Source organism: Augochlora pura, chromosome 2 (assembly GCF_028453695.1).
Source record: "Augochlora pura isolate Apur16 chromosome 2, APUR_v2.2.1, whole genome shotgun sequence".
NCBI lineage: Eukaryota > Metazoa > Arthropoda > Insecta > Hymenoptera > Halictidae > Augochlora > Augochlora pura.
The window spans coordinates 2934877-2962392 of record NC_135773.1 but is presented as its reverse complement, the minus strand read 5'-3'; the positions used below and the strand labels follow the sequence as shown (position 1 = coordinate 2962392).

The 27516-nt window shown below is 39.5% G+C and overlaps 1 protein-coding gene across 1 annotated transcript in view; it reads right to left on the bottom strand.

The window, feature by feature from the left end:
• The window catches only part of Snf4agamma (SNF4/AMP-activated protein kinase gamma subunit), a 135713-nt gene that overhangs the window by 56586 nt on the left and 51611 nt on the right, over nt 1–27516 (bottom strand). Inside the window, exons 4-7 of the mRNA XM_078195822.1 lie at nt 24565–24658; nt 24001–24338; nt 23291–23524; nt 12913–12952 (exon numbers count right to left, since the gene is read on the bottom strand). Of these exons, the coding sequence (XP_078051948.1) occupies nt 12913–12952; nt 23291–23524; nt 24001–24338; nt 24565–24658 (706 nt within the window). The remainder of the gene's footprint in view (nt 1–12912; nt 12953–23290; nt 23525–24000; nt 24339–24564; nt 24659–27516) is intronic.

Sequence of the window (27516 nt, the reverse complement as noted above, 5' to 3'; positions counted from 1 at the left end):
CAGACGCTTTTGCACACGAACGAACCGTGAATTTGTTAAACAAATGCGTGCATTTTCGTGTACGATTTTCAAATTTACTCGGAAACGATTCTCGACGATCGTTCACGCTTCCTAAAGACGAACAAAAGAAACGGCGCTTTGGCAATAGACTTCGAATGCGAGAAGAGCAATCTCGTACGTGCTTCTGCAACCAGATGCAAGATGCATAAATGCACTTATTAGTAGATTGAACGAGCCGGCGAAAAATGGAGAAGAGTTCGCGCACAATTCCGGAATTAGCGTCACGAAAAATGTAAACACGAGCGAAGGCGTCTCCATTGTGCGACGGAGAGCCTTCTGGTGGAAGTCACTGTGTAACTAAATATTAGTTTTAATCCCGTGTCTCCATAAAGAAACGGACACCCGAGTAAATATTGAAGAATTTTTTTACCTCGATAATTATAGCTCGCGCGCTTCTGAATGCGACAGTTGAGTCAGCTGGCTGGAATGATTAATCTGCCGCTGCGAAGCAACGTTTTTCTAGAAAATACACTGCGCTTGGAAAAGTCTTCGGGACATGCTTCGCCGATCGATAAAGTTATTACAAAATTATGCGAAAACAGAGAGGCGAAGGAAAGAGACGCGATCGGTTTAAGTCGGTACAAATCACGGGCAATCAAGTTTTACTTAGCCGTGAGAAAAGATGCGACCGGTTCGCGTTTATACGAATTGTAGGCAATTAATTACTAGTCCGCGGACAGCTAATTCTGTTTGGCGGTGTATGTGGGTCGGGCTTTGACATCGAAAAGCGTTGCAAAACCGAATCTGCGGGCGATATTTTCTTAACTCGCGCAATTAAACCACTTTTATACGGGCTTAACCCTTTGCACGCGAAGCCGATTTAACTGTAAATCTGAAATCATTTTTTTGTAGTACATAGTATTTTTATTTTACTTTTTTCTGTGCTGTAGTATTTTTATTTTACTTTTTTCTGTGCTGTAGTATTCTTATTTTACTTTTTTCTGACCTATAGTATTTTTATTTTACCTTTTTCTGATCTATAGTATTTTTATTTTACTCTTTTATGTTCTATAGTATATTTATTTTACTTTTTCCTATTCTACAGTATTTTTTATTCTATCTAACGAAGCGCACTTTTATGCATACGAAATTGATTCACGGGACTCGCATCAACAGTTGATAGAAGTCGGTCAACACTTATCCGGGGGCGGGAAAAATTCTATGCCGATCGCTATCGTGCAGACTGTGATTCCGATTCGCTTCCCAGGATTTAAATATTGTAACGATACCAAAGCACGTGGTATCGAATTTTAATCGAATTTTATCTTATTTTTTATTTAATTGTAAAACGAGAGGTTGGTTGTGAGATCTTGACAAGCTTAACGTTAAATTCATAGTTCAAAGGTGAAGCGTATTCGGCTGAAAATACAGTTGATTTAGTCGGGTTTGTGTTCGAAATGAACAGGTAGCTCCTGTCGTGGGAGTAATTAATTATAATAATAAATTATAATATTAACGATTTTAATTTACATCATATATAGAATTTAAAATATATATTTATAATGTATAATATTAATAATTATAATTTACATCAGCTGTTCTTGAGAAACAGGTGTTTTAGAATAAAAACAGTAAAATTGCATTAAGACATATTCGTTCCTAAAAAAGGCCTTTATAAAATAAATAAATTACTTGATTATTAGAAGCCGGGTATGCTTAACAATATTATAATCTTTGATATTATAACATTGTCATAACAATATTATTATACCTCAACGTTATGATATTGTTTATTAGACGATATTTAATGCTCAAAGCAGCAACGTCTGAGAACATTTAAGAAATAACTATCAGTTAAGAAATAAGTATCAGACACTTTTACACCAGAAGTTATCATCTCCCCTCGAATTTTCGACGCCGTGAATTCCGCGAACCATTTCCACCGACTACCGGTCGTATTTCATAATGCGGTTACGCGTCGCGCCCTCGACTGGCAACCATACTAGCTGCCATAATACGTAGCGGTAATAAAAGCATCGGGAAAGGGCGATCCGCCTGAGAAAGAGAAAGATAGAGAGAGAGAGAGTGAGAGAGAGAGGCCAGAGAGATAGAGAGAAGAAAGAGAGAGAGAGAGAGAGAGGGATAGAGAGAGAGAGAGAGAAGAAAAGAGATCCGTTTAAAAGGGAAGCCCAGCGACCTTGCCCTATCCTTGGACCTTCTACTGTAAGGATCCCGGTTGTTCGCAGAATCGAGGAACGCAACGCTCCTATTGGCCGGCTCTCGCTCCACATTTGCACAGTGTACTCTTCTTCAGAAACACTCCACCCTCGTCTAGCTCCTCGCGACTGTTATCTACGGATGCTGTTGTGAGTCAGCCAACCCCTTCCCCCACCACTGCTCCCCGATTCGCGGCTTCATTCAAAGGTGGACATCTTTCTCAATATCCACCGTGATAGCTTTTTCGAGCATTTAGTTCAAGGCGATCGTTATCCAAACAATGCACTAACAAATGACAAAGTGCTAAAATACCGTTCCATCGGGCGCGCTATAGTCTGCGAATATGATACCGGTGGAACGCTGATAAAAGGAAGAGGAATTGTGCGACTTAGTGCTGTATTTATCTTACGTGAATTTAAGTACAATGCGTGTTTGTGCCATTTTATATTGTTTTTATTTTGTTCTATTTTTGCTATATTTTATATTTACAGCAAATTATATGTAAATTTATATTTATATTATTATGTTAGAAATAGAGACAAATAAATCGTTAGACGCGTAATTTTCCTCTCAGAAAATCGTGCGAGGGTTAAAATATCGTTTCTCGTCCAACGAGAGAAAATCTACTCGAAAATTTCAACAACGCCCGCGTAATTTCCCATTTCGACGGATACGTCCGGACCCGGGGGCTGAAGTGATTTTAATCCCTTTTAAACGGCGACCCATCGTAAAAATAAAAATAACCCGGAACTTCGCGATATATTTATATTGCGTCACTCTGCCGCGGCCGGCAATAATTGTTAGCGTCGATGCTCGCGCGCTTGCGAACGACAAAAAGACGTCCAATTAATTGAAACGCAGGGGGGGCCAAGTCGCGTATTTTTGTAATTTCGATGCTCGCTTTAATTAATTCTCGCGAAATTAATAAAATGAAGGGCCCCCCTCCCCCCCAGCCGATCAATAATCCGCGTAACTTCCTGGGCGATGCTCGCAAATATTGCCCGTTACTTTAAACTGCGCGAAATATTATGTTTGCCGGCTGCAACGGGGGAGACACGTGCGACCTTATAACCCCGCGACAGGTATCGCTTTACTTCCCGTCGATTCGAGAATCAATATTTTTACAACTTTATTAAGAGAAGCAGCGGCTCCGGTCGCGCCACTAATTCGTGAGAAATATAATAAATAAAACCGAGGAAGCGCGGAGAATCGGATCGTTGCGAATCACAAATATTGTGTCACTGTCATTGATTGATACAACACGTAAAATTAACAAATTAACAATTTAAGAAATTAACAATTTAACAATCTAACTAATTAATTTTTACGTTGAGATAAATTCGAAAAATTGACGAACGTGTCTCTTTGTTGCTCCCGTTTTTCTGTCTTCCCGTTGCGTGTTCGGGGAACGCAGAATGGCGACGATAATGCAGAGATATCGCGATCGAGGGAAATATCAGGCCGAGAATAAGCGGGCAGGAATTACGGCGTGACGAGTATTTAAGTAAAGAGATTTTTCTCGTTCGTTTGAAAGATTCGCGCGGCGTGGGAGGCGAGGGATTTCATCGGCCGGCAAGAAATAAACTCCGGGATACGAGTGGGAGCTAGTAAACTTGGAAATATGAAAACACACGGCGGGCACGATACGTACGCGCGCACGTGTATAGATACTGCACGAACGATCGTCGCGATCCAATGCGGACTTTACGTATTCCGTGATAAGGAAGTTTGCGTGAAATTCATCCCTTTGCACTCAAAGGTATTTCAACTGTAAATCTAAAATCATTTTCCTAGCTTATAGTATTCTCAATTCGCATGACAAAATATATTTTATACATATGTAATTACATGTATAATTTATTATGTGTGAAATTGATTCTTGAGTAATAGCAACAGTAGCAATATTAACAATTTTATATATCTAAGCTTTGTTAATATACAAATTATTTTGGAACGTCGTGAAATAATTTTAGTAGTGCCTTATGGTCGCCACTCGATGTCAAAGATGCGTTATAAACTCTGTTGGTCCACAAATTATTTTGGATTGTAATGAAATAATTTGAATAGCGCCTCGAAGTTACCACTTTAGTGCAAAGGGTTAATATTGTCCGCAATGTGCGCGAAATATCTGCATAATGCACGAGTGGCTCGGTATATCGTTTAACACGTTCGCCGCAGTATAGTTAACAATATGTGGCACGCGATCGCGGTCTTTTTACAACTGCGAGACATGGGGAAAATTAAAATAGAAAGTATTATTAATTTATATATAACACTTACAGACACAAAAATGTATAGAAGAAATAAATTATTAATTTATATGTAACACTTTCTTTCTTCTACAGGTTTTTAATTCAGAGACACGGCAAATTGGGATATTTAATAATAGAATATTTACTGGGATATTTAACCACCAATGCTACAAATCATCGTTAATAAATCGAAGATGCAACCCGGTGGGCTCACGTTGTGCAACCAGGTGCATAAATCGATTCCTTCGCGTATTAAAACGATTCATCGGTATCGTTTACTAAAGTTCCCTTATCGGCGCGAATAAAATCGCGACGAGCTTTCGAGGCGAGCCTATTGTGCCGGTATTTGCGAACTTTCTCCCGAAGTTGACTCTGCCGCGAAGAATAGAAACCGGCAGCATTGTGATAATAGCGGCGCGATTCAGCGGACCGCACATTGTAGAACAGACATGAATAAATTTAATTTAAAACTGAAATAAAGGTAAACTATTTCCAATATAAATAGGTAACTATTTTAAGTGATTTATTTCGCAACGTTAATTTCAGAACTGTTCTTTGGAATTATAATTCTTTTGCTCTTTTATCCGAGACTGTAATGAAAATTTACATAATGCATTCGATAATTCTAGGAAATTTATGTACTTGTTAAATATTTTATTGAAATCCATCGATGTTGTTACGAGAAGTTACGACTTAAAATCCGTGAAAACAGCGTCGACCGATTTCAATGAAATATTTGGCATTTATATAAATTATCGAGATCTGGAAATGTATTTTTTAAATTTTTATTATAAGAGGAATATAAAAGCGAAGCAGCGAGAGTTTTATTTCACATTTCTTATATTCCAAGTAAGAGAAAAATTTTTTAAAAATGCATTTCAATTATCGTACGGAGAACTAATCCCTCCGCCATTTATAAACAAATTTAAATCACATAGACCAGTTTTAAAAAAAGGTATTCGTATAGACACTATTGTTCCATAAATCGTCTTTTCGCAACCAAGTTGTTCAAATGGAGAACTTATTAGAAAATACAAACGTTCTCATTTGCAGCAATAATAATTCCAAGGATAATTTAAATAAAGAATCTAAATAATTAAAAACGAGATTATCCGAGAATGCGCCACTATTATTAATTAACCCCGAAAGAAGCCACGAAGACGTCGCCTTTGCGGATCACAGTCGAAGCCTACTAACAAGTACCGCGATCTATTCGCTGCAATACAACAATGTCGCCCAATTAGCAACCTATTAGGAGCACCTCCAATGGGATTACACAAATATATCTGATCCGACTGGCGGAGCGAATTAATTGAATCCTGATGTTTCGCCAATTCCAAAGCACCCGCCGATTTTATTCAGGGTTATTAATATCCTGGACATGTCCCAAACCGATCCTCTCCTGGCTTGTTAACGACGCTTCACCCGCGTGGCTGTAAACTACGTCGTCGAATTAACCCTTTGCTCGGCGCCCATCGTGGATATTACCTACCCAGCACTTACGAACCTTTACATTATATAGTATACGATTGTAACAAAGTAAGATATTATAATAATATTCGATTTATATGAATTTGTAGATATCGAGGAATATTTGCAAATTAATATATTTTTTGTATAATATTGTTTAAGGATTTACTAAATTTACTAGATTTACTACCTTCATATTTTAGTGTACGAACACTTTTGTGATATACATATTTTCTCTTCATTTTACAAACTATTCTTAAGAAAAAAAAATAATAAATTTTGATATAGCTTAATTAGTAATATTGTATATATTAAAAAATTCATGCAATATTATACAAAATTGTTGTATATTTTCTGTGGAACTTCAGGGGGTGTACGAAGACTTTCGTGACTGGCTGTATACTAGAATCACGATATTCCCAGAGAAGAGACAAGAGAGCGTAAAGGGTTAACTAAGATTTACATTCGGCACACATGCCACTCATCGAACGATTTCGCGAGATCCTCCCTCCGCGGTACGCGTTCATCCTATTCGTTCGCGGCATGAACAATTTAGTTAAATCCGCGGTGTGCGCGCGTGAGATAAAGTTTTTTCGCCCGTTCCTTTTTTCATGAAAGAAGCTCCGGCGAGAGAGAGACGAGCCAACAAAGCGAGTTTTTCCCCCCTTAATCCGACGGTAAGTTCATCCTGCACGAAATTACTTTCGACGTCGACGTCGAACACGGTACCACGCGACGATCGGCGACGTAACCGAAAGTAAACGCGACCGCGCGATTAACCCCTTGCGCTATAATAACGAGTCGGACTCGTGATAGAAATTTCATGCAAGATTTACTATAGACGAATATTATTCATTTATTTTGAATCGAGATCAAAATGATTTTTTCTGTTATATAAATTATTTTTATTTGTATATAATAAAAATATAATTTGTATACGGTTATATGCAATTATATACAATTATGCAATTATATACAATTATGCAATTATATACAATTATACAATTTATATACAATTACCTTAATTTGTACAGAACACAAATATAATTTATATACAATTATATAAGCGAAACGCCGCGGCATAGTCGTCTCTCGTCCGCAAAGGGTCAAGTAAAATATTAACGACGAACAAGTGCTATTCAACGCGGTGTGGAAGGAGTCGTAATGTAAAGGGTTAACGGCGCCGCCGAATCGCCATGAAACCGGTAAACACGGCTCGAATCGACGGATGATACAAACACAGCCGACAACCCGTTCTCGTCGGAAGAGCAGCCTCTGGTTCTCGTCACTTTTTCTATTTTCGCATTTCGCGTGTTCGCCGGCGATTTTTCACGGGTTCGTAAAACGGACGGACCAATCTGTACGAAAAACTGTTTAACAAACCGCGGGTCCAGGCGGGTTCTCGTTCCACCGGTTACACGCGTCGGTGTAAAGTGATTGTTGCCGAGTCATGTACGTTAAACATCGGCTGACTATACGCGTTGAGATTCACTTAGGCTAATAAGTTTACGTTTACACAGCGAGTCTCGTAAAAATGATTTAAGGCGGAAGGAAAATAGAACTCGCGAGCTTGCGATGAGGTGGATAGAAATATTTTAATAAATTTTTAATATTGTGGCTAATATTATTGTTAATATTATATCTAATATTACATGTAATATTGTCTATATTATATTAACAATATATCTATATTATATTAATAATAATTTTCACACCCCCGGATAAAAATATATAAAAAAAGGAAAGTATTATATATAAACTGATGATATATTTTTTATTATTATATCTACCTATTAACATAATAAAAAAAAAATAGATCATCAATTTATATACAGTAAGTCCTTTTTTCTATACGTTTTTAGTCCGGGGTGGCAACGATTGGAACATCCACCTTACGTTACAACTCGAATTTATGTTATTAATAATCAAATGAATTTCTCTCATCCCACGCGTTTTTAATCCAGGCTTCGTTTAGTAACATCTTTATATTCCCAGCCCTTGGGAATTGAATAACTAAGAATAGGTCGTTCTGATTGGCCTGGTAGTTCCAGTGTTAATTAGGTCAGCGATTTAACTTCGTTGTAATATCCAAGGCGAGTTCAATCTGCGATTCATTATTATTCGTTATTACATATTCGCGACGATCTTCGATTTTCAGCAAATTTCCATGGTAACTGTGCAGGTGTGATCGGCGCGTGTCGATCCACGCACTGTACACAATTGTTAATTTCGTATAGCAGCAAGTTTTATTGGTTCGGTCGTATTGCCGGCGGTAAGTTGAGAATCAGTTACTTAAACTTAAACGACGTCACTTACGGACGTGTCTAATTGAGAGCTGACTACTCGTCTAAAAAACGGGCTGAGCTAAGCACGGGTACTCGAGTATTTTAACCAGCTGCATTTTAACATTCGAGTGTTCTTTTTTTTTTGTTGGCAGTTACTTCTGAGTCATACGTGCGAATTGTACTATGTAATATTGGAACAATCGCTTCGACAATTTGCGGACAATGATCGAGTAAAAATATCGAAACACGTCAACCGAAAACAGACTGATAGCGTAATTAACCACTACGTTATCTTATTTTTGCGCAGGTGGTACCTATGATTTCGAAAATCTAATCGCCCGGTAATCAGTCACATTCGCTTTGTATACGTTTAAATACGCGGCGCGTATTGTCGTCTCTTAGTGATCCTAACCTTGGTTAATCTAGATACAAACACGTTTGAATTTAAATGTCAGACTCTGGAGATTGTGCGTAGAACCGAAAGTAAATAGTACGATTGTTGGGAACATGCCAGAGCCGGAGATCTTCGTAATCTGGATATCGAATTGTAAAAGAAAAATATTTTCAGAAGATAGAAATTTTCTATCTTATAAAAATATTTTTATATAAATTTCTATCCTATATTCTATAGGATATATAATATAATATATCTATATATAACCCCTTTAAAAATCTCTATGAAGCAACTGCGGTACCATAGTAAGACAATTACAGCCAAAGCTTCGAAATGAAAAGAATTGTAAAATTTTTCTCGGAGAGATTTCTCCGGCGACCTTGAATGAGCGATGAAAGTGACACCAAAAAAAGATATTTCCACCTCTGCGACACGTATACTTGAACATAACTATAAAACACTCCCACACCTTTTCTTATTGTTAAAAGCGACTGATAGAAAATAGCACTAAAACGAGAATCGTTCAGATAGTCGATGACGAATGGAGAGACCCCGCTTCATGGTAATTAGACAACGAATTTTAATGTAAAATAAAGAATACCTGAACTAGCTATAAAATACAGACGTCAGGTAAAGAATGATTTCGTTCTTGAATCACTTTAATGAAATGAAAATAATGGAACAGTATTTTGAAAATTCTTCTGACGTTTTCACCATTTCGTTGTAAATGCCTAAACACCGCAGTTTATTTAACACTGAATATGCCAAGGTCTAAAAATGACTAACAAAAATTCTGTCATAAGAATAAGACTTAATTTATTCGAACTCTTCGCAAGTTTTAAAATACCGTGTGCCTGACTGAAGAAATATTTTCAACAATATCCAACGAAAATAGCTTTACAATTTCAATAATTACGAAATAAAAACTGCGAAACCGGTCATCCGACCGACGGCGGTAAGTCTAGCGTTAACAACTAGTAAACCACGTGATCGATGAGATTCGTCGCTCGGCGACTTTCACAATAATACGAAATGTGATCACGCGAGTACAGGAAACAAAGATTAAAGAAAGTAGGTACGTATTGCTTTTCTTTCCCGTCTTATTTATAATTCGACATACGGAAACATTTCAATCCAATCGAAAAGAAAATACCATAAATAGAAAGCAAAACCATTGTGTACCTCGACGGAACCGCGCGAAACCGTCGCGACAAAGGAGAGTCCAGAGAAAAGAAGCAATCAACTGTCCCGACCATGCGACGACGTTAGTCCCAATCTATTGTGCCAGTTGCCGTCCTCGCCAAGAATTCCCGAATCCGGTGACTCAATTCGCATCTGCATTGCCGCGAACGAAGAGGGGAAAAAGAGAGATAGAGAGAGAGAAAAAAAGGAACAGCTCCGAGAACTAGTCCTCGAATGACAACATTCGCAGAGCTGTTCGCAGAAAATCCCTGACTGAGAAGGAGCCCGCGAGACGGTCACGAGAATCGCAGGCATCCCGAATATGCAAATATGTAGGTCGACGTTGGCGAGTTTCGGGCGGAACGAGAGCAAGAAAAACTCTCCGGAGACGCGGGCTGATCCGCGGAAACGAGCCACGGGTCCGTTAAACTGGAACGCGGCGCGGCGATTCATTCAGGTTCGCGAATCCCAACGCGGCCGTCTGAATCAATAATAATGTACGACGGACGACCTTTGACAAAAATCAAAACGTGCGAGAGAGACCGTTCTCGTTACTTTTCCGTTCTCTATTTCTCCGCGGGAGATTGCCGAGCGACGAACGATAACGCATCCTAGATAAGCGCGGACGCGCGCTCGCGGGTACATCGGTACGACGTTCGGTGCCCGACGCTCTTGTTCATCCGTCCTATCGCTGTCCACGGCTCTCGACAAGTTCACAGTGAAACGGGAAGAAAGCAACGGGACAATACGTACCGACTGGTCCGCGATGGCGAGAATCACGCAGCGAAAGACGACGCTCCCGGCACTTCTTTTCACTTTCGAGTTTACGAACGTCACGGTTACTCCACGCGCACACACACCGCGGTGACTCCTCGGCTCGAGGAACCGCTCGCGTTCGGTCACGTACACGTTTATTCCGGTCGCACAATGAAAACCGGGGACACTATCATCCGGATCGGTCGGCGAGGATCACTTTGGCACCCCGACGACGCGGATTTGAGCGAGTCTCTCTGTTCGTGCACGGCTCGAGAGACTCGAGGGAAGAATAAACGATTGTCACTAAACAAGGGGCACCGGGAATCGCATTAGGAACTATGTTCGATGCGACGGTAGGAACACGGTCCACGAGATCGACGAACGCAGGGCACCGCGCTCCCCGCAGTACTGTTTACATGGACGGTCGCGGGCCGTGTCTTTGCTTGTTACTGGCACGATATTGTCGCGGCACGTTTCAAGAGCCATTCGACCGTTGACGTTGCGAAGGGCGATGGAGGGGGGAGGGCGGCAGAGGGAACTGCGCACGGAAAATCAAAAGGCTAAAGTGGGAAACAATTGGTGAGATGTACGCGTGTGCCGTTTCCCCTTTCGTCCCGGCCACGTTCTACGTTACATTTCGCACGTAGAACCCTTCGCGGCGAGTCGGTGGCTCGCGGTACGTGCACTCGCGCCACGATCTCATTAGCGGACGATGATTACAGACGGTGTCGTCGGGGTCAAGAGAAGAAGCCACCGGAGAGACGAGAACCGGGTGTATCGAACGGACGGTTCTCTACGGCCATTCAAAAGATCCCGGCCACTGGGATCGGGTAATGCGCGACGTGTGATATCACGGAACGGGCTACTTTCGGAGCACGTGCCACCGTACGCGTTGCAGTACAAAAACGTTCTGAGGCGCAGGTCCTAGGCGGCAACGGCTGCCCGTACGTACGTGCTTCGGAATGTGCCCGCCATGTCTCGTTACGGTGACCGTGTCGACATCCCACGGAGATGCCGTGAACCTTGGCGGCAGGTGTCGGGTCTACGCGGATAAACGACGGTTTTATTGACCGCCTTTTTTTTCCCCACAACCGATTGCTCAATCAGTTCGCGCAGATCCCGCGACGAGACGCTACGGATGTTTGTCCTTTTTTTCTTACCGAACCGCGGTAATTTGTTGTATTTCGAATAAACCGTTTACGAATCTAATTAATTCATACTGATTTTTGAATTGTTTTCAGATTTTAACATTAAAGTTTTTGACTGTAGAGCTTCTTTTTAATATTTAAATTAAGTATTCTTGTAATAAAAATTTTGTACGAACGGTAGAGAATTCTTCGTTATGTATGTATGTATGTATTTTGGATGTGTACGTTCCAGAGTTTTTTTACTTGTCATTCTCATTTACTTTTTATAGCGCGGAGCTATCCGATTTGGCGAATTATCGGCTCGAGTGCGAATGTAATTTAGTTCAGGGTCGAAAGAGCTTCAATTTTGCAGCAGTTTTGCGATTAGCGGCTGCGAACTCAATTTAAACTTTATTAAAGCTTTGTTAATGCTCATTTGCCTAGCTGAATTTGCGGGACAAACGCTGCGGCTGATGAAGATAATATTTGATCGTATTGCAGATGCAGTGATACTAAAATTGCATTGTTAAATATAATTTACCTGTAGTAGTTTAAAGAAATTTATTGACTAATAAATTATAGAGACGCTAATAAATTACAGCGTATGCTAATGGCACTGTATATGTAATTGTTTTATGCGATATCGCGAGCGCCATTGTCACAAACTGTATTATAATGTTAATATATTCCCAAAAATTATGAAATGCTATTTAAACGAGACAAGACGACTTGAAGCGTCTATGAGATAAATTAAGGTCATTGTTATTTTTAATCATGTATTCTGCTGAAAATCAAATCGTAATAAATTCGTGATTACGCAGAAATATTTATAAGTATTTAATAAGAAATTTCTCCGTAATGGATTAGTGAAACTAAGCGAAAGAACGATTCGGTGGAACACGTTATGTTCCGCAGTATCACGCGGATACCGAATTATGTAAAAATGTCCGCCCGTTATCTACGTAATTGTGTATGACGTAGGCAAATACATGTGTGCTCATTTAAATATGAATGAACACTTTTCGATACTTTATGAGAACCGTGGCAGACGACGTGATAAAATAAACCGAGCCGTTTTTCAGACGGCATTACGCCCGAGTGACATTTCTCGGTTATCTTGACACACATGCTCTTCTATCTTGTCTGCTCCAGCGCTCGCGCAGCCAAGAAAAACCCAGACACTCGATTCCGTCGTCTAATCAGTAACTAATGTTGTATTTGCTACTTACCCTGCGCTGCTACTTGTGCCTGGTGTTGACTCGCTGTCCTCTGCAACAGAAATTTACTTGTTGATAATAACACTTATTTAACAATTCGTGGAAACTATTGCTTTAATGTTCGAACGACGCTAATCCATTTGACAAAAATATAACTTAGAATTAATTAGAATGATATAAATAAAGTTTCGTCAATATATTTGTTAAAGCCTTTTAGACGCGTTAGTTTTTGTTTCCATAGAATTAATGAAACATGCATAAATTTAAATTAATTTTCAGGAAATAGATAATGAAATTAATAATTATATTCTGAGTCTAAATGGTTCCATGTCGTTCGACTGATAATGTAAGCGCATAAATTCCAGTAATATACATCAATTATAGAAGTAATCGTTTTAAGTTAATTTCAATTCTTCGATTAATTTCAATTATTATTCGTTGCGGAACCGCAGACGCTGCGCCGTTTTCAGAAAATGCAAATTTTGACGTATGCTCGAGGCAGGATGATATTTAGCAATTAGCCGCGAATAAGAATGTTTATGTACATTTTGCACGATCAGCCGTATACCGGAAGCCTCGAGGCTCTTCGAATCCAGGGAACGACTTCTCGGCTTCGCGCCGAAATAATCGTCCTTCTTCCCACTTTTTATCCATCTGAAATACGACGACATGTCGCACTTGCCACTTCCGACACACTGTTACAACAATATTCAGTCACATAACTTTCGACCCGGCGGCACGGTAATTTTCGCTGCGCTGCAGCAGCTATGCCGATCTCCTATTAAAACAATGCAAATGATCCGAGATGATACGCAAAACTAAGAGAGGGAATGAAAATGAATGAAACGCGATTTTTTATCTCGACGAACAGTTCGAACGATCCTGAAAAATAACTTCTCGAAATGTGTAGGATTTTTGTTTCCAATTAGTTATAATTAGTTTACGTTTTTACGAGCAAACAAATTAGCGACGCAAACACTGACTGTCCTCTTGGTAGGCTAATCGAGTAAACCTGTTGTTATTCGCGGATCTTTAAATTATTGTCGAGCTGTTTAAACGAGACTGCCGTTTCAAAGTACACCGAACGTACACACGTGACAACCGGGTATTTAAAATTCAATTGCCTTTCATTTGCATTACAAGTTCAAGCTGTCTTTCTATCAGTCAATGTTCCAAAATTTAAAGAAATTGCGAACAAGAGACGTTCGAACGTAATTAACCCTTTGTGCTCGAGCGGTGACTGTGACACGCCGCTAAAATTGCCCCATCATGATTCCAAAATAATTTTTAAACCAAGAAAGTGTAGATTTGAAAAATTAAATAGTGACAGGTGTTAGGCTGAGACACAAGAATTAATTTCCTCTTAATTTTATAATCAATTTCGCGCATAAAAGTGCAATTTGTTACATGGAATAAAAATACCATGAGCCAGGAAAATAATCACAGATTTACAGTTAAAATTGCTTCAACCCTTTGCACTCGGTGCTATTTCAACCATAAATCTAAAATCATTTTTCCGTTTTATAGTATTTTTATTTGATATAACAAAGTATATTTTACACCGTATAAAATTAATTTTTGAGACTCAACAGTTTCACTTTTCATAATTTTTTAAATTTAAACTTAATTATAACAATTATTTCGGAACGCGATAGAATAATTTTACTACTATCTCAGAGTCACCATTCTACTGTAAATGATTAAACAAAGCGAATCGAACGGTACAGCGTGCACGAACGTTTTTATGCGACGGCGGTTCCGCGTGCAACAGATCCGAAACAGATGTTATCGCGGCATCGGATGTTCGATTATAAAATCATCGCACCGGCTCGGCTCAACGGAAAACAAATAAATCAGTTTGGAATCTACGGTTGATATCGCAAGAAGCTAATTAACGATTCTACAACGAACTATATATGCGACGAACGCTTGAGAGCGACATACATAATCGCTGTTACGCCGGTGACGTTAGAAGTTACGCCGCCGGTTCGTTTTATGTTTTCTAAAATATTCTCAGCTCTATATTCGCTGCGTGATTGAAACTTTTACGAGAAAGAAAGATATATATCCTGAATTTTACTTTATGATTTGTAACCAATGCGAAATTGCCTGTACGTGGAAATATTGACAAGACTGTTTACTAGTTTATATAATTATGTATGTTATGTATATAAATAGATATAATTATATGTAAATTGTAATATAATTCCATGTAATTATATATAGATTATAATATAATTTCATGTAATTATATATAGATTATAATATAATTTCGTATAAATATACATAAATTCCAATATAATTTCATAGAATTACCTATCAATTATAATACAATTTCGTATAATTATATGTCAATTATAATACAATTACGTATATTTATATATAAATTATAATATAATATAATCATATATATTAATAATATAGCTTGTATAATTATATAAATATTAATCGGAACAAACGCTCTTGGTTGCAAAATTACACATAACAGAATAAATTTTGTAATTCAAAGGTGATTGAAAGACACGCGGCGATGCGATTAATAGCGTTTTGACGCCGCAATATTATAGGCACCGGCGTGATAATTTAAACACGGACGCGTACAAGAAACAAATGCGATTATGCGTGAGCCGCGAGGATTTATTCGGACGGAAATATCCGATGGACAAGCCGAGCATTTCCACGATTTCAATACTACGGCGACGGCGGTGACCCTTCCCTCTCGTCATATTCTCGGCAAACAATGGCCGTGATTTACACAGGTTTACGCTTTCATAAAATGTCCAACGAAAACACAAATGCACGGCACAGTTCGCTTCCACGAAACTGGGTCGGCAAACGGAGGAAACGCGAAGAAGACACGGTCGCAGACTTGAACGACGAACGGAATCCGAAGATTTTTATTGGTGTATAGATAGAGAGATTTGCATTCAGCCATTTGCGTCATCGAGATACTTTCGAGTTTTCCGTGTCGATTCGAATTCTGGTGAGAATTTTCGATTTAAGAAAATCCGATTTCTAAATTTCAGTCTGAAATTTCGATTTAAAGAAATTCAATTTCTAAATTTAAGTCTGAAATTTCGATTTAAATTTTCCTCAGAGTTCTAACATTGCTGGTCTATTGTTTAATATTAATCGGCGAAAACCAGGTCTTTGAATACGACAGGAAAATTATTATACAAGCAACAGATAATTTATAAGATATAATTTTAAGATGATTAATTGCAATAAAAAGATTTAGTACAATAACAAAGGACTGTTTTAAATATCGCAAGCTTCATTAATGTTTCGGACTATAGCTTGGTTGATTACTGTCGATGACTTTGCACGCGGACGTTTTAAAAAATGTCCGAATATTAACTAATCCAGTGAAAGAGGACGTTCGTGTGAAGTCGATGTTCGAACTTCGGAAAAGTTTCCGTTCGTTTGGCATTCTAAGCCGCGAATCATTATTCCGTCACGGCATATTTTTACCTTGCACAAACGCAATGCTGTTATTTCAATTTCTAATGAACCGGCCGAAACAAAAAAAAAAATTGCACACGTAGAGTTCCTAATGTCGCGAGAGCGGTGGAGGGAGCTTCGTGAAAGAAGCAGAGGAGACGAGGCGGGGAGGAGGGTCGAAGACGCAACATCGCGAGGTATCATGCTCGGAGTTTTCCGCCTAGCAGGAAAAGGGGATCGGAAAAGAGCGAGAAAAAAAAGGAGGGTAACCGCGAACTTGCCAGCTTTCAATTTAGAAGAACCGAACAATGGAACAGCATCGTCGATGAACTCGAGACATCCTCCACGACCGCGAGGGCCCACCATTCAGCGTCTTTCATGCGCCGCCCGACGAACCTACGCCGCGGCACTGTGTTTTCCGTAAATATTATAATTAGACAGGCTTGTCGACAAAATTAACAACCCTTCAGTGCCTTGTTCTTGTTAAGAGAAGATTTAGAGAAGCTCCAAAGTTGGAATTGGATCTCTTAGGATCGATTTGTTAATATTATAATTAGGTAGAATTCTCGACGAAATTAACAACCCTATATTGCCTTGTTTCTCTTAACAGAAGATCTAGATAAATTTAAATTTGGGATTGGAACTCTGAGGATCGATTTATAAATATTACAATTAGACAGACTTCTTGACAAAATTAACAACTCCCTCTTTCCTTGTTTCTCTTAACAAAAAATCTAGATAAACTCAAAATTGGAAATGGATCTCTGAGGATCGATTTAAATACATTATAATTAGACAGACTTCTCGACAAAATTAACAACCCTCTATTAGCTCGTTCTTCTTAACGAAAGATGTAGAGAAGCTCGAAATTAGAATTGGATTTCTGAAGATGAATTTATAAATATTATAATTAAACAGATTTCTCGACAAAATTGACAACCCTCTCTTGTCTCGTTCTTCTTAACAGAAGATTTAGAAAAACTGAAAATTGGAATTGGATCTCTGAGGACCGATTTATAAATATTATAATTAAACAGACTTCTCGGCGAAATTAACAACCCCGTCTTGTCTTGTTTTCCTTAACAAAAGATCTAGATAAATTGAAAATTTGGATTTGAATCTCTAAGGATCGATTAGCCCAGCTTGGCTGACCATCCTAACGCCTTATAGCGAACAGGGCAACGCGAATTGTACCAAATTTGAATATTGATAGTAACAGTAAAATGACACTGCGGAAACTGACCTACATGCAAACTGACTATGCAAACCTCTATGCTAATTAACTCAATGCAAAATGACTCTACGAAAACTGACTCTAGCGGAAGAAAAATTTCGAAAAGTCTTCGCTACCTTTAAAAATTATACTAACTTAGTACTTAGAAAGATCTATTGCCAATTATCCCCAAGATAAAGATACGCGCTGCGAATCGCTCGAACAAGAGAGCTAAATGAAATTTACAATTCCAATAAGCTGCGTCGTTTAGCTGTCTGATTCGTAAAAACGTATTGGCACGATAAACCGTGTTCCACCGCGGAAAAACAACGTTTAAAGAATCTCGAGAACCTCCGCGTTTCGTATATCTTTCGTATACCCGCGGCGTCGAAGCACGCGACCTCGGGCGATGAAAGTCGACTTTGGAAAAGTTACGCGTGGTTTCGCGTTACGGATACCGAAGATGAGAAATGCGGCTGGCGCGTTGTTCCAACGATTGCGATGCACGCGCACGCTTTGTCGCGGGAATTGGCCCGCGGACGTAGCGCGATTAACGAGAGCGAAATAAAAGTGAACTAGTTGCGACACACAGCGGAGACACACACGCGCGCGCGACTCGCGTGATTCAGCGAGGAAAGAGATGCGCGCGCTTTCCTAGCACCTTCAGCGTTCCAAGTTCCGCGAGTCACTGAGTGAAAAACACTCCTTTGAGCCTGTCTTTTTCTCAGCACCAGGGGAGTCGCATATTACCCACACGCAAAACTGCCGGTGTCGCGCCGTGCATGCATTGCACACACGACGCGCCTCCTCCCACCGAAATCCGAACGTCGTACTGCTTTCGCGGTTATTTAAATCAAGGACTCGTCTGTATTGTCTCAGCATTACGTACAACGCGGGGCTAACGCGCTTCGACTCGCGGCCCTTCGAAACATAACCCTTTGCACTCGAAACCATTTTTTAGGCTTAGATCGAAAAATTGATATTTTGACCAGCTGTAGTATAGTACTTAGTATAATTTGTTATATGTGTAAAAGTGTTATGCATTTAACAGTAGGGTATTTAATAACGTCAACATTATTTTGTTAATTATATAACAATTTTCATTGGCGCCACTCGAGTGCAAAGGGTAGAAGGCTCTCGCGGTTCTTCAATGACGAATGGCGGCGTCGAACGATGTTTGAAACGCGTCGTTCGATCGCATGCGCAATAAGTAATTCGAGCGCGTCGTTTATTTGCTTGATAAATGGTTGCAATCGGAAGGAAGTCATCGGCGAGGAAGAGCGTTGACTTGTGCAATCTAATCGGTTCTCCTGGGATTAGCGTAAAAAAGTAATTGTTGAGTATTTTTAAGCAGAGTTAGAAGAGTGTTGGATACTTGGAAGTAGACTATGTCGCTAAGTTGTAGTGCAAATATGCTGAAGTAGGCGTTGAAAACTGTCGAATCACTGGCAAGGATCTGTATTGTGGATAAACAACAATCGTCGATCATAGTCCAACGATCGAATTAAAGAAATATTGCAATAATTTCAATATTAAAATATTATTAAAAGCGAGAGCCATTACATTACCAAAATCGAAATAAAATACAAATTAAAACAATATACGCTTAATTATAAATCTAGGCTAAGTTATGATAAAACCAAAATTAATGCAACACCAAAAACAAAAGTAATAAATATAAATCTATAAAATGAAATTAATATCGCCTCTGTTAAATTTTTCACGAACATTGACAACTATAAAGAATACTCTCGGAAAACAGGAAATAAGCAACTCTTTATTGTCGCGCAAATCTCGGATAACGCCTGGGAAAAAAAAGTCTCGATTTGCATGTTGCATCGAGTCGGAACGGATAAAAAAAGATTATTACATTCGTGTGAACTCGACTGTCGACTTTGGCACCGCCGATGTAAATGAAAACGATGGTAAGCAACCGCGACCTTCTTTTCCGGAACGTATTGGTCGCGATAAAGGAAGCCGATGTTTAATTGCCGCAAACTCGCTCTTTGCTTAATCGGTCGCTGCTTCGACAGAATACACAGTCGGCGATGCTTACTTTTGTTAGGCAATTGTTCGCTTAGCGCCTCTGGTTCGTCGACGAAATGGAGCGGAATGTTTCAGAAGCTCGAACTGCGAGAAGAATCCGAGTTTCGTTAATTACTGGGCGTCAGGTGTGGACTATGAGAGTATTCGCATAAGTGATAAGTTTATTAGATTTTAAATGTTGTTTTTAGATTTTAGATATCGCTTTTAGATTTTAAATATTAATTTTGGATTTTAGATATCGTTTTTAGATTTTAGATATTGTCCTTAGATTTTAGATATTGTTTTTAGATTTTAGATATTGTCCTTAGATCTTAGATATTGACCTTAGATTTCAGATATTGTCTTTAGATCTTAGATATCGTTTCTAGATTTTAAATATGGTTTTTAAATTCCTTAAATTTTATTTTCAGCCGATGGAAGCGCTATTACACGATGCTAAAAATACGAAACGCCATAAACTCTTCGGAGACGTCGAAAGAATTTTCAATTTTCGCTCGACTTGCATCTTGATAACGCAATTCCTGTCGTTTGGTAAATTACCCTCGCTACATTGCGCTGATATGAAATTGAATGTTACGACGGAACGTTGATTAATTTGCTATAAAATTATCGCGCGCTCGCGCGCGCCACAAGGAACGCGCGTGCATCGAAACGACGACGAGGGCACATAAAATGCCCCTGTAATAAATTGTTCCCCGTAATTTTCTCCGCTCCGAGGGCAATAATTACGCAAAACTGATCAACACGGGAAGCAAATACGAGGCTCCGTGTCCCGGGGCGCGGGCCGATAAAATTTCGTTGCGTGCGCAAAAAGCGAAACTGGTTCCAAGCGTTTAACGAGTCGTTTGACACACAAAGCGGAGAGACGGCGGCACTCGCGGACGACAAGTTCATTGAGAACGTGTCTCGGATCGGGGCTATTCCGGACCGTGATGCGTTTATCCGGACCATAAACGATCACTATAAAAATCAAACGAACGGAATCCGTCGGGGAAGCGTGCGCGGGCGCGGCCTGTTTAAGGCACGCGTTACGCGAGCACCGCGCGCTCGGATAAAATTGTTATGGGTCCCCGCCTTTGACTCCGGTATCAAACGTTAATTGTACAGGTAAACCGGGCGGTTCGGAATTCCCCCAAGGTCCGTGCGAGCGCGTCGCTTTCGCGGTGAAAGGGCCGGCATGCTCGGACTTTATTAAAATAATCAGCGACGCCGTCCCGCGTTAGCGACTTCAATGTTTGCACAGATGCAGTTTACGACCCCCGCGGCAAACACCGACCGTTCGAGCGGACAGATTTCGAGTTTATATCGTCCGACACGGGCTGTACATTCCATCGTGGATGATCTCGGGGGCCGAAGAAATAAATTTTTCAAAAACGACGACCATCCACGGAATCAAATGAAAACTTCGACTGAGGATCTACGCGCAATTATAGTCTCAGCGAATCCATCACCAGCGAACCTAAGTACAAAATAAAAAATTCTCTGCGTCTGCTATCGTTAAAAAATTGCCTTATATCACGTTAATTAACACAAAAATTATCCTGTTAATATAGTGCAGTTAACTTATATAAAATAATATATTAATACTATTATTACAATTCGCGATGACACTCTTCGCGTCAAGTCTATTACTTTAATATCATCTCAACAAATTAGGGGCTTCCCAAGGATTTAGAATCGACCAGAATTAGGGTAACCTTTCTTTAGTAAACGGAAGTCCTCGTCTTTTTCGGAGCAATCCGCGCATAATGGCGCGGCCGAACTATTACGCGAAATGCGAAGTGACAAGGTTTTCTAGTTATAGCCGTCCGAATCGGGGGGGGGGGGGGGGGGAAAAGACGGAGATGCATAATCGTCGACGTCAAAACACGTATTCTCTGCTTTCAGAGATCATCCTTTTGTTCGCGGAGATACCATTGTCAGGCCGGACCAACAGCGGTTCGTTCGTTTCAAAAAGTCACGCTCTGCTGAGAGCAGAAACACGGAACGAAGAGACGCGCGCCGGAATTTCGAGTTCTCCGGTTGCGAGTCAATAGCCTATGTAAACGATAGATGCGAATCAAATTTTTCTCCTCCCCCCCCCCCCCCCGGTCGGCCGGGGATGTTTGCGTAACAGGGCTTCGTGTTTCGCACGAGTATTGTATTTGGAAGAATGTGGACGGATTTATTGCCGCGATTTCTTCGCATTATGAAACGAGTGCATGTGCTTGATATGACCATGGTAAGTACTATTATATAGCATTTATATACCTTATACTAATATATTAATTTAATAGTAGTTAATACTGATAGGAATACCTAGTAATTTATAATAACATAATAGTAATATAAATACTATACTTAGTATATATTATACATTATACTAATATACTAATTTAATAGTAATTAATACTGATAGGAATACTTAGTAATTTATACTAATATAATAGTAATATAAATACTATATTTAGTATATAATTATATTCCACCCAGGCATTGTATTATAAGCTTGGGGAACAGGAGTTGAAAATAAACGAATTTATATAGGTATAAACATAGAATATATAGCATATATATTCTACTAAGTACCTACATACATATGTATGCTACGTATAGTACATACATACGATATATACATTTGTATCTAACAAAGTAAAAAATGATTAGCATGCAACATTAATAAAAGAATGTATCACATTTCCTTGCGAAAATATGTCTACAAAATGTTTACTTTATCATTGGAATTAAGCAGCTGCTTGTCAACGAATTATATCGTTCGTAAATCTTATCGAAAGTAAAGAGATGCCAGCATTTATTGGAATGAAGTCAGTCTTTCTGATAATGAATCATATTTCGCCGAGTATCGGTTTTCAGGATATGAACCACATGAAACATTATCCACTGAACGATTGATATTCGATACATACGGTGAAAAGAGGTTGACGTACAGAACCCGACATAAGAATAGGCAAAACATCTTACGGGCTTTCGTGTCTCGTATCTGACTGTCATTACTGATTTCATATTTTATAACTGATTGCAGTATGCTCTTACTGTGGACAATGGTTACATGGGAATTTATTCAATGGAGTAGTATTAGAAAGCAAAGGGAATGTAGAAATGTGCACGAGTGTGGGATAAAATTGTAGATAAAGGTTTAATTGTATTGATTATGTTATAAAAGTTAGTTGAGGTTGTTAGTTTTATGAAATATTTTCAATTGAAAAATTGAAACTAATCTTTAGTCGAATATACTTCTAAATTGATTGGAAGAATATAAAAATTATATCACAAAGAGCGATCTTTTTACTTTAGTATGAGCTTTAAAACTTTCTAAAGTGTCTATAATATTTGATGAAACTAAATAAAATATCAACTCATAGTTGAAATGTAGTGTATAGGACACTTGATTCTTACTAATAGCTTTAAATTCCTGGAATTTGTAATATAGTAATGACAGGAGAATTCTCAGAGCTTAACAAATTTATGATAAAACAATACCATTGTGTATTCTGTCCAATGGTACACCCTGACGTCTATTTGTTGGTATCTTTATCAGTTGTTACTCGCCGCGATAAAACAGAGACCTTCTCTGATTACAATCTTCTCGACTCAGTCGGTAATAAAACAGTTCAGCTTCTCAATAACGTTGCGTTGTTAAATTGGTCCAACCGAATATCCAAGTTGTTGTAAACAATTGAAATTACTCACCGCTTTACGTTTGTCTTCCCCGCTAAGAGCACTATGGCTTCTATGTCTGATGAGATCCATAACTTTGGTGACAGGATTCCTGCTACTTTCTGAACCAGCTCGAGGGCGTCCCATAATCTCCCTGCCCTCTTTGTGATCCTTGCTGTCTTTGTGATCCTTGCTGTCTTTGTGGTGATCTTTGTCCGTACGTACATCTATGGACGAACTTCCATGGGAGCCTCTGTGCAGTGACTGCTGGAATACAGACAAAAGTGTTCATCAGTAAATCTTCTCTTTAATTATTTGCTTTAAACGAATATATATTAAGTAAATTAATTTTATTAAGTCACTCTCAGTCACCTTCTACTGTGATACTTTACAAAAATAGCTTTTTGAGATACAAAATTAGAATCACAGTTAATAATCTTTTCTAGACCGGGACATCTTTTATAGGCTCTAAATTCTTTGACTCTAGGACAATTTCTCATAGGACCCATAATTATGCTACTCTAGGCAGAACAATCCTTTCTAAGACCCTAATCATATGACCCTAACTTAAGATTATCTCTCACAGGACGCAAATTATTTCACTGCAACCAGAATCGGGCTCTATAGGACTTCGATTATTCGATTCATCATAATATCTCTATTGTACGTCCCTAGTTAAGATAATCTTCCGTAGGGCGTAATAATATGATTCAAAATCATAGTTTTTATGATTAAAAGCGCACCTGCACAGCATTTTTCATATTCGCTATAATACTGGGCTTCCTTTTGCTAGCATCAGACTTGCTCCTTGGCCTGAAGGCGTCAAGGAGGGCCGGTTTCCTAGTGGGGCTGGCCGTGTCATCGACAGCGCCACCGCTTCTCCTGCGTTCGACGCTGCTGCTGCGGCTGTTGCTGCGGCTGGTGGATCCGGATCGAGTGCCGGAAGCTTTCCTGCCTCCTTTGCTCGAGCTCGACGAACTCGAAGGTTCCGCCGGTTGCGGCAGCGGCGTTGACTTTCCGGAACCAGGAGCGCTGCCTGAGGTTGGTTTCCTGATGGTCCTCGAGTGCGAGCCCCATGTTCCTGTTACACACAACAGATTCTCTTTAGAACAATTGTCGAAAGCCAAAGTGTAAGATATCATAAAAATGGATCGAAGATCCAATATTCTAGTATTATAAATTTTAAAATATCTTTAAGAATTCTATAGCTACGTGACGAACTATTTGATCTAATTTTAGTGCAAATTAATTTATTTATTACTTTAATATTTCTTATTATTATTTATAGTGACGAAAGATCACCGTACCTGCCCGAGGCCTGTGACCCTGATCCTGAGACCCATGACTCAAATTATCAGCATCCTCGGTGACGATCGTCGGCAACGGCTGCGATCCAAGTTCCTGAAAACGAAACGAACACCGTGTATATTAAATTTCGTAATACATTTGCGTAGACATTATCTCGTACGCGATGCAAGCAGATCGTTGCCGCGGTAACCGATCGGACATTTCATCGCGCCAAGAGTCGTTTCGTCTACGAAGTCAGCAGTTTAATTTAGCCGGTCGTGTCGTCGCACGTTAAGCGCTCTGTCATCTTGTAACGAAAAACCTGTGAATCACGTTCGCTTCCTAGAAATCAATGCCCGTTAATAGTAGTGCAATCTCCTGCAAGTTATTTCCTCGAAACAGAGATAACGCATACCGAGAGACCAAAAAGCAACAAACAAGTATGAAATTTCAATTGGCTTTTTTTCACCTATAGACGACGATTTTTTTTAAATGTTTTTCATTTAACCAAAGATTTCTGTTTCTCTTGAAGAACTTTCCTGGAAGAGTTGAATTCTTTTAAAGAGATCGCGAATCGATGGACGCGCACAGGTTATGTCAGGTTATGTCATGTTATTGGTTCTCGCCGGGTCCGGTGGCCCGATTAACGGCGAAATGGGGTACGAAATCAATCGCGCAACGCAATCTAACGTTTAACTGGTGCAAGAGTGTTATTGATTATAGTTGAACATCCGGCGGCGATCGTAGCCGGGGGAACGCCGAGCGAAAAAATCGACAGGAAACAAGCGGCGATGATGAAATTTTATTGTCTGCGGATCTCTGGCCGTAGGATACGACGATTAGATATCGCTGTTTAATCAAGACCGCTAGTTGACAAAGCATTTATATTTAACGATATTATCTCGCGCGACTTTTTCCTTCAAACGAAGTTCAGATCTCCTCTTGCGATATCTCCTCCGGAGAGAAACGATCGGCGCGGACAACGCGCCGTTTTATCGCGCCTATTGGTGAGAGCGGAAACAACGAGAAACTCTGATTCCCGCGAAAGGCTTCGATGATCTCATTGGAGCGAAATCCAGCTCGAGGATTCCACGAAAACCGCCGCGGTCGGATCGGAAATACACGTTGAACGATCGTCGCACGATGCCCCCAATTAGGGATTAAGATATCACCGTTGCGAAAGGCTCGTTTGTTTTCTTCGAACCGTTGAAAGCACGTGCAAGATTTTGACAGATTCTCCGCGCATCTTGCGCAACACCATCCTCGGTGTTGCGGCGGCCAATCAGCGTTCGAGGGTTGGATTGGACGGTTTCCAATAGACGACGTAGACGGGACACTACCGAAAGGCGACTTTTGCCTAGTGTCTCAACGGATTACGATCCCGGGGCCATTGTTATGTAATGCACGCGAGGAAAGTTTCTGGCAGAGTTTCCCCCCCGGTTACGAATGACGCGAATTAAATGCTTTATCGCGCGCGCCGAGGATACGCGACAACAGTTTTACCATACTTTTTTTTTTTTTTATCGACGGTATCTAATGGACATGGACTATACACAGCTGATACATGGGGGACACGTGATACGTTACACACGTCGCGTTGTTCTCCGGTTTCAAAACAGACCTCTCTAAACTGAACACCGGCGATAACGAGTGTCTTGAACTTAACTCGCGATCGGGCCGAATTTAGACCGGGTTGAATTATCGTTATCTCGATATCGAGTAGAGCATAGGTGACAGCATTTCGACGAGGTTTACTTTAAATCCTTTAGAAACGTTGGACGATTATACATATTCGTGTATGTAACGTTATTAATGTATTTAAAGCAGATGAGAAATACTGTAACTAGGCTGCAGATTTTTGTGTAAAATAGGAAACGGTTGCTTAGATTGCATTTCAGCCGGTGTTAATATATTTGAGATATTAGCTTTGATATATATAAGAGATTGGCTTTAATATATTCACGAGATTGGTTTTAATATATTAAAATGAATAAATTGACAAATTTTAATTCTTCTACTATTTTCAATATTTTAAATCGCAACTATTTAAATTTATTATCAATGCATAGAATTCATAGTCAGTTTGCAACTGACCAAGCATTGTCGTTGAATATAAATCAGCGAAGCAGGTAACTGTCTGGTTGAACGCAGGTCTGAAGAGGTTTAAGAACCCCCCTGCATTCTTAAAGAATTAGCCAGATGAAAAGGGCTTCACGAAAACCGCTTCTAACGCGGCGGAACCCACGGTGTTCAGCCAGAAACGCGTAATCGCTACGGAAACCTGATTCAACAAACCCAATAGAACCTATTCCTAACACAAATAAACTGTAACGAAACGGAACCCGACCGAGGCTTATAAGATCTGTACAAAGTATTTTTAGACACGAAGATTGGAAGGAAAGCATTTTGTAGCGAAGAAATATTTTGGAAACGAAGAAATATTTTACTTAACGAAGAAATGTTTTACTTCGCGAAGTAAATTTTATCAGCATAAAAATTATTTTAGAAAAGGGTAGAACGATTTTAGTGGCGTCTCGGAGTCACTGCTCCAGTGTAGAGGGTTAAAAACGCCGGTCTGACATAGAAGAATTAATTAATAATTAGAGATAATTATAAAATAGTTAGAAAATATTTAGGTAATATAATTACAAAATAATTACCGAATAACTCCAAAATAATTAGAAATAGTAATCAGAAAATAATTACTGCCAAAAATCAGAAAATACCTATCGCTGATAATAAAAGAAAATAATTATTTACCGATTACAATCACGAAAAATGAAAAAATACTTAGAAAATCCTGATTTTCTGAGAGCGTCCCGCGGATTTCTTTCCGATTTTCAGCAAGACTGTAAATGCTTCCGTACCGTTTTTTTCCACTCCGCCGCGAGATCGCATAGCACGGTCTCCGTGGCTTCCTGGAGAGTTCTCAACGCGGAAGCTTTAAGGATCATCTCACGGCGAGCCGCGCG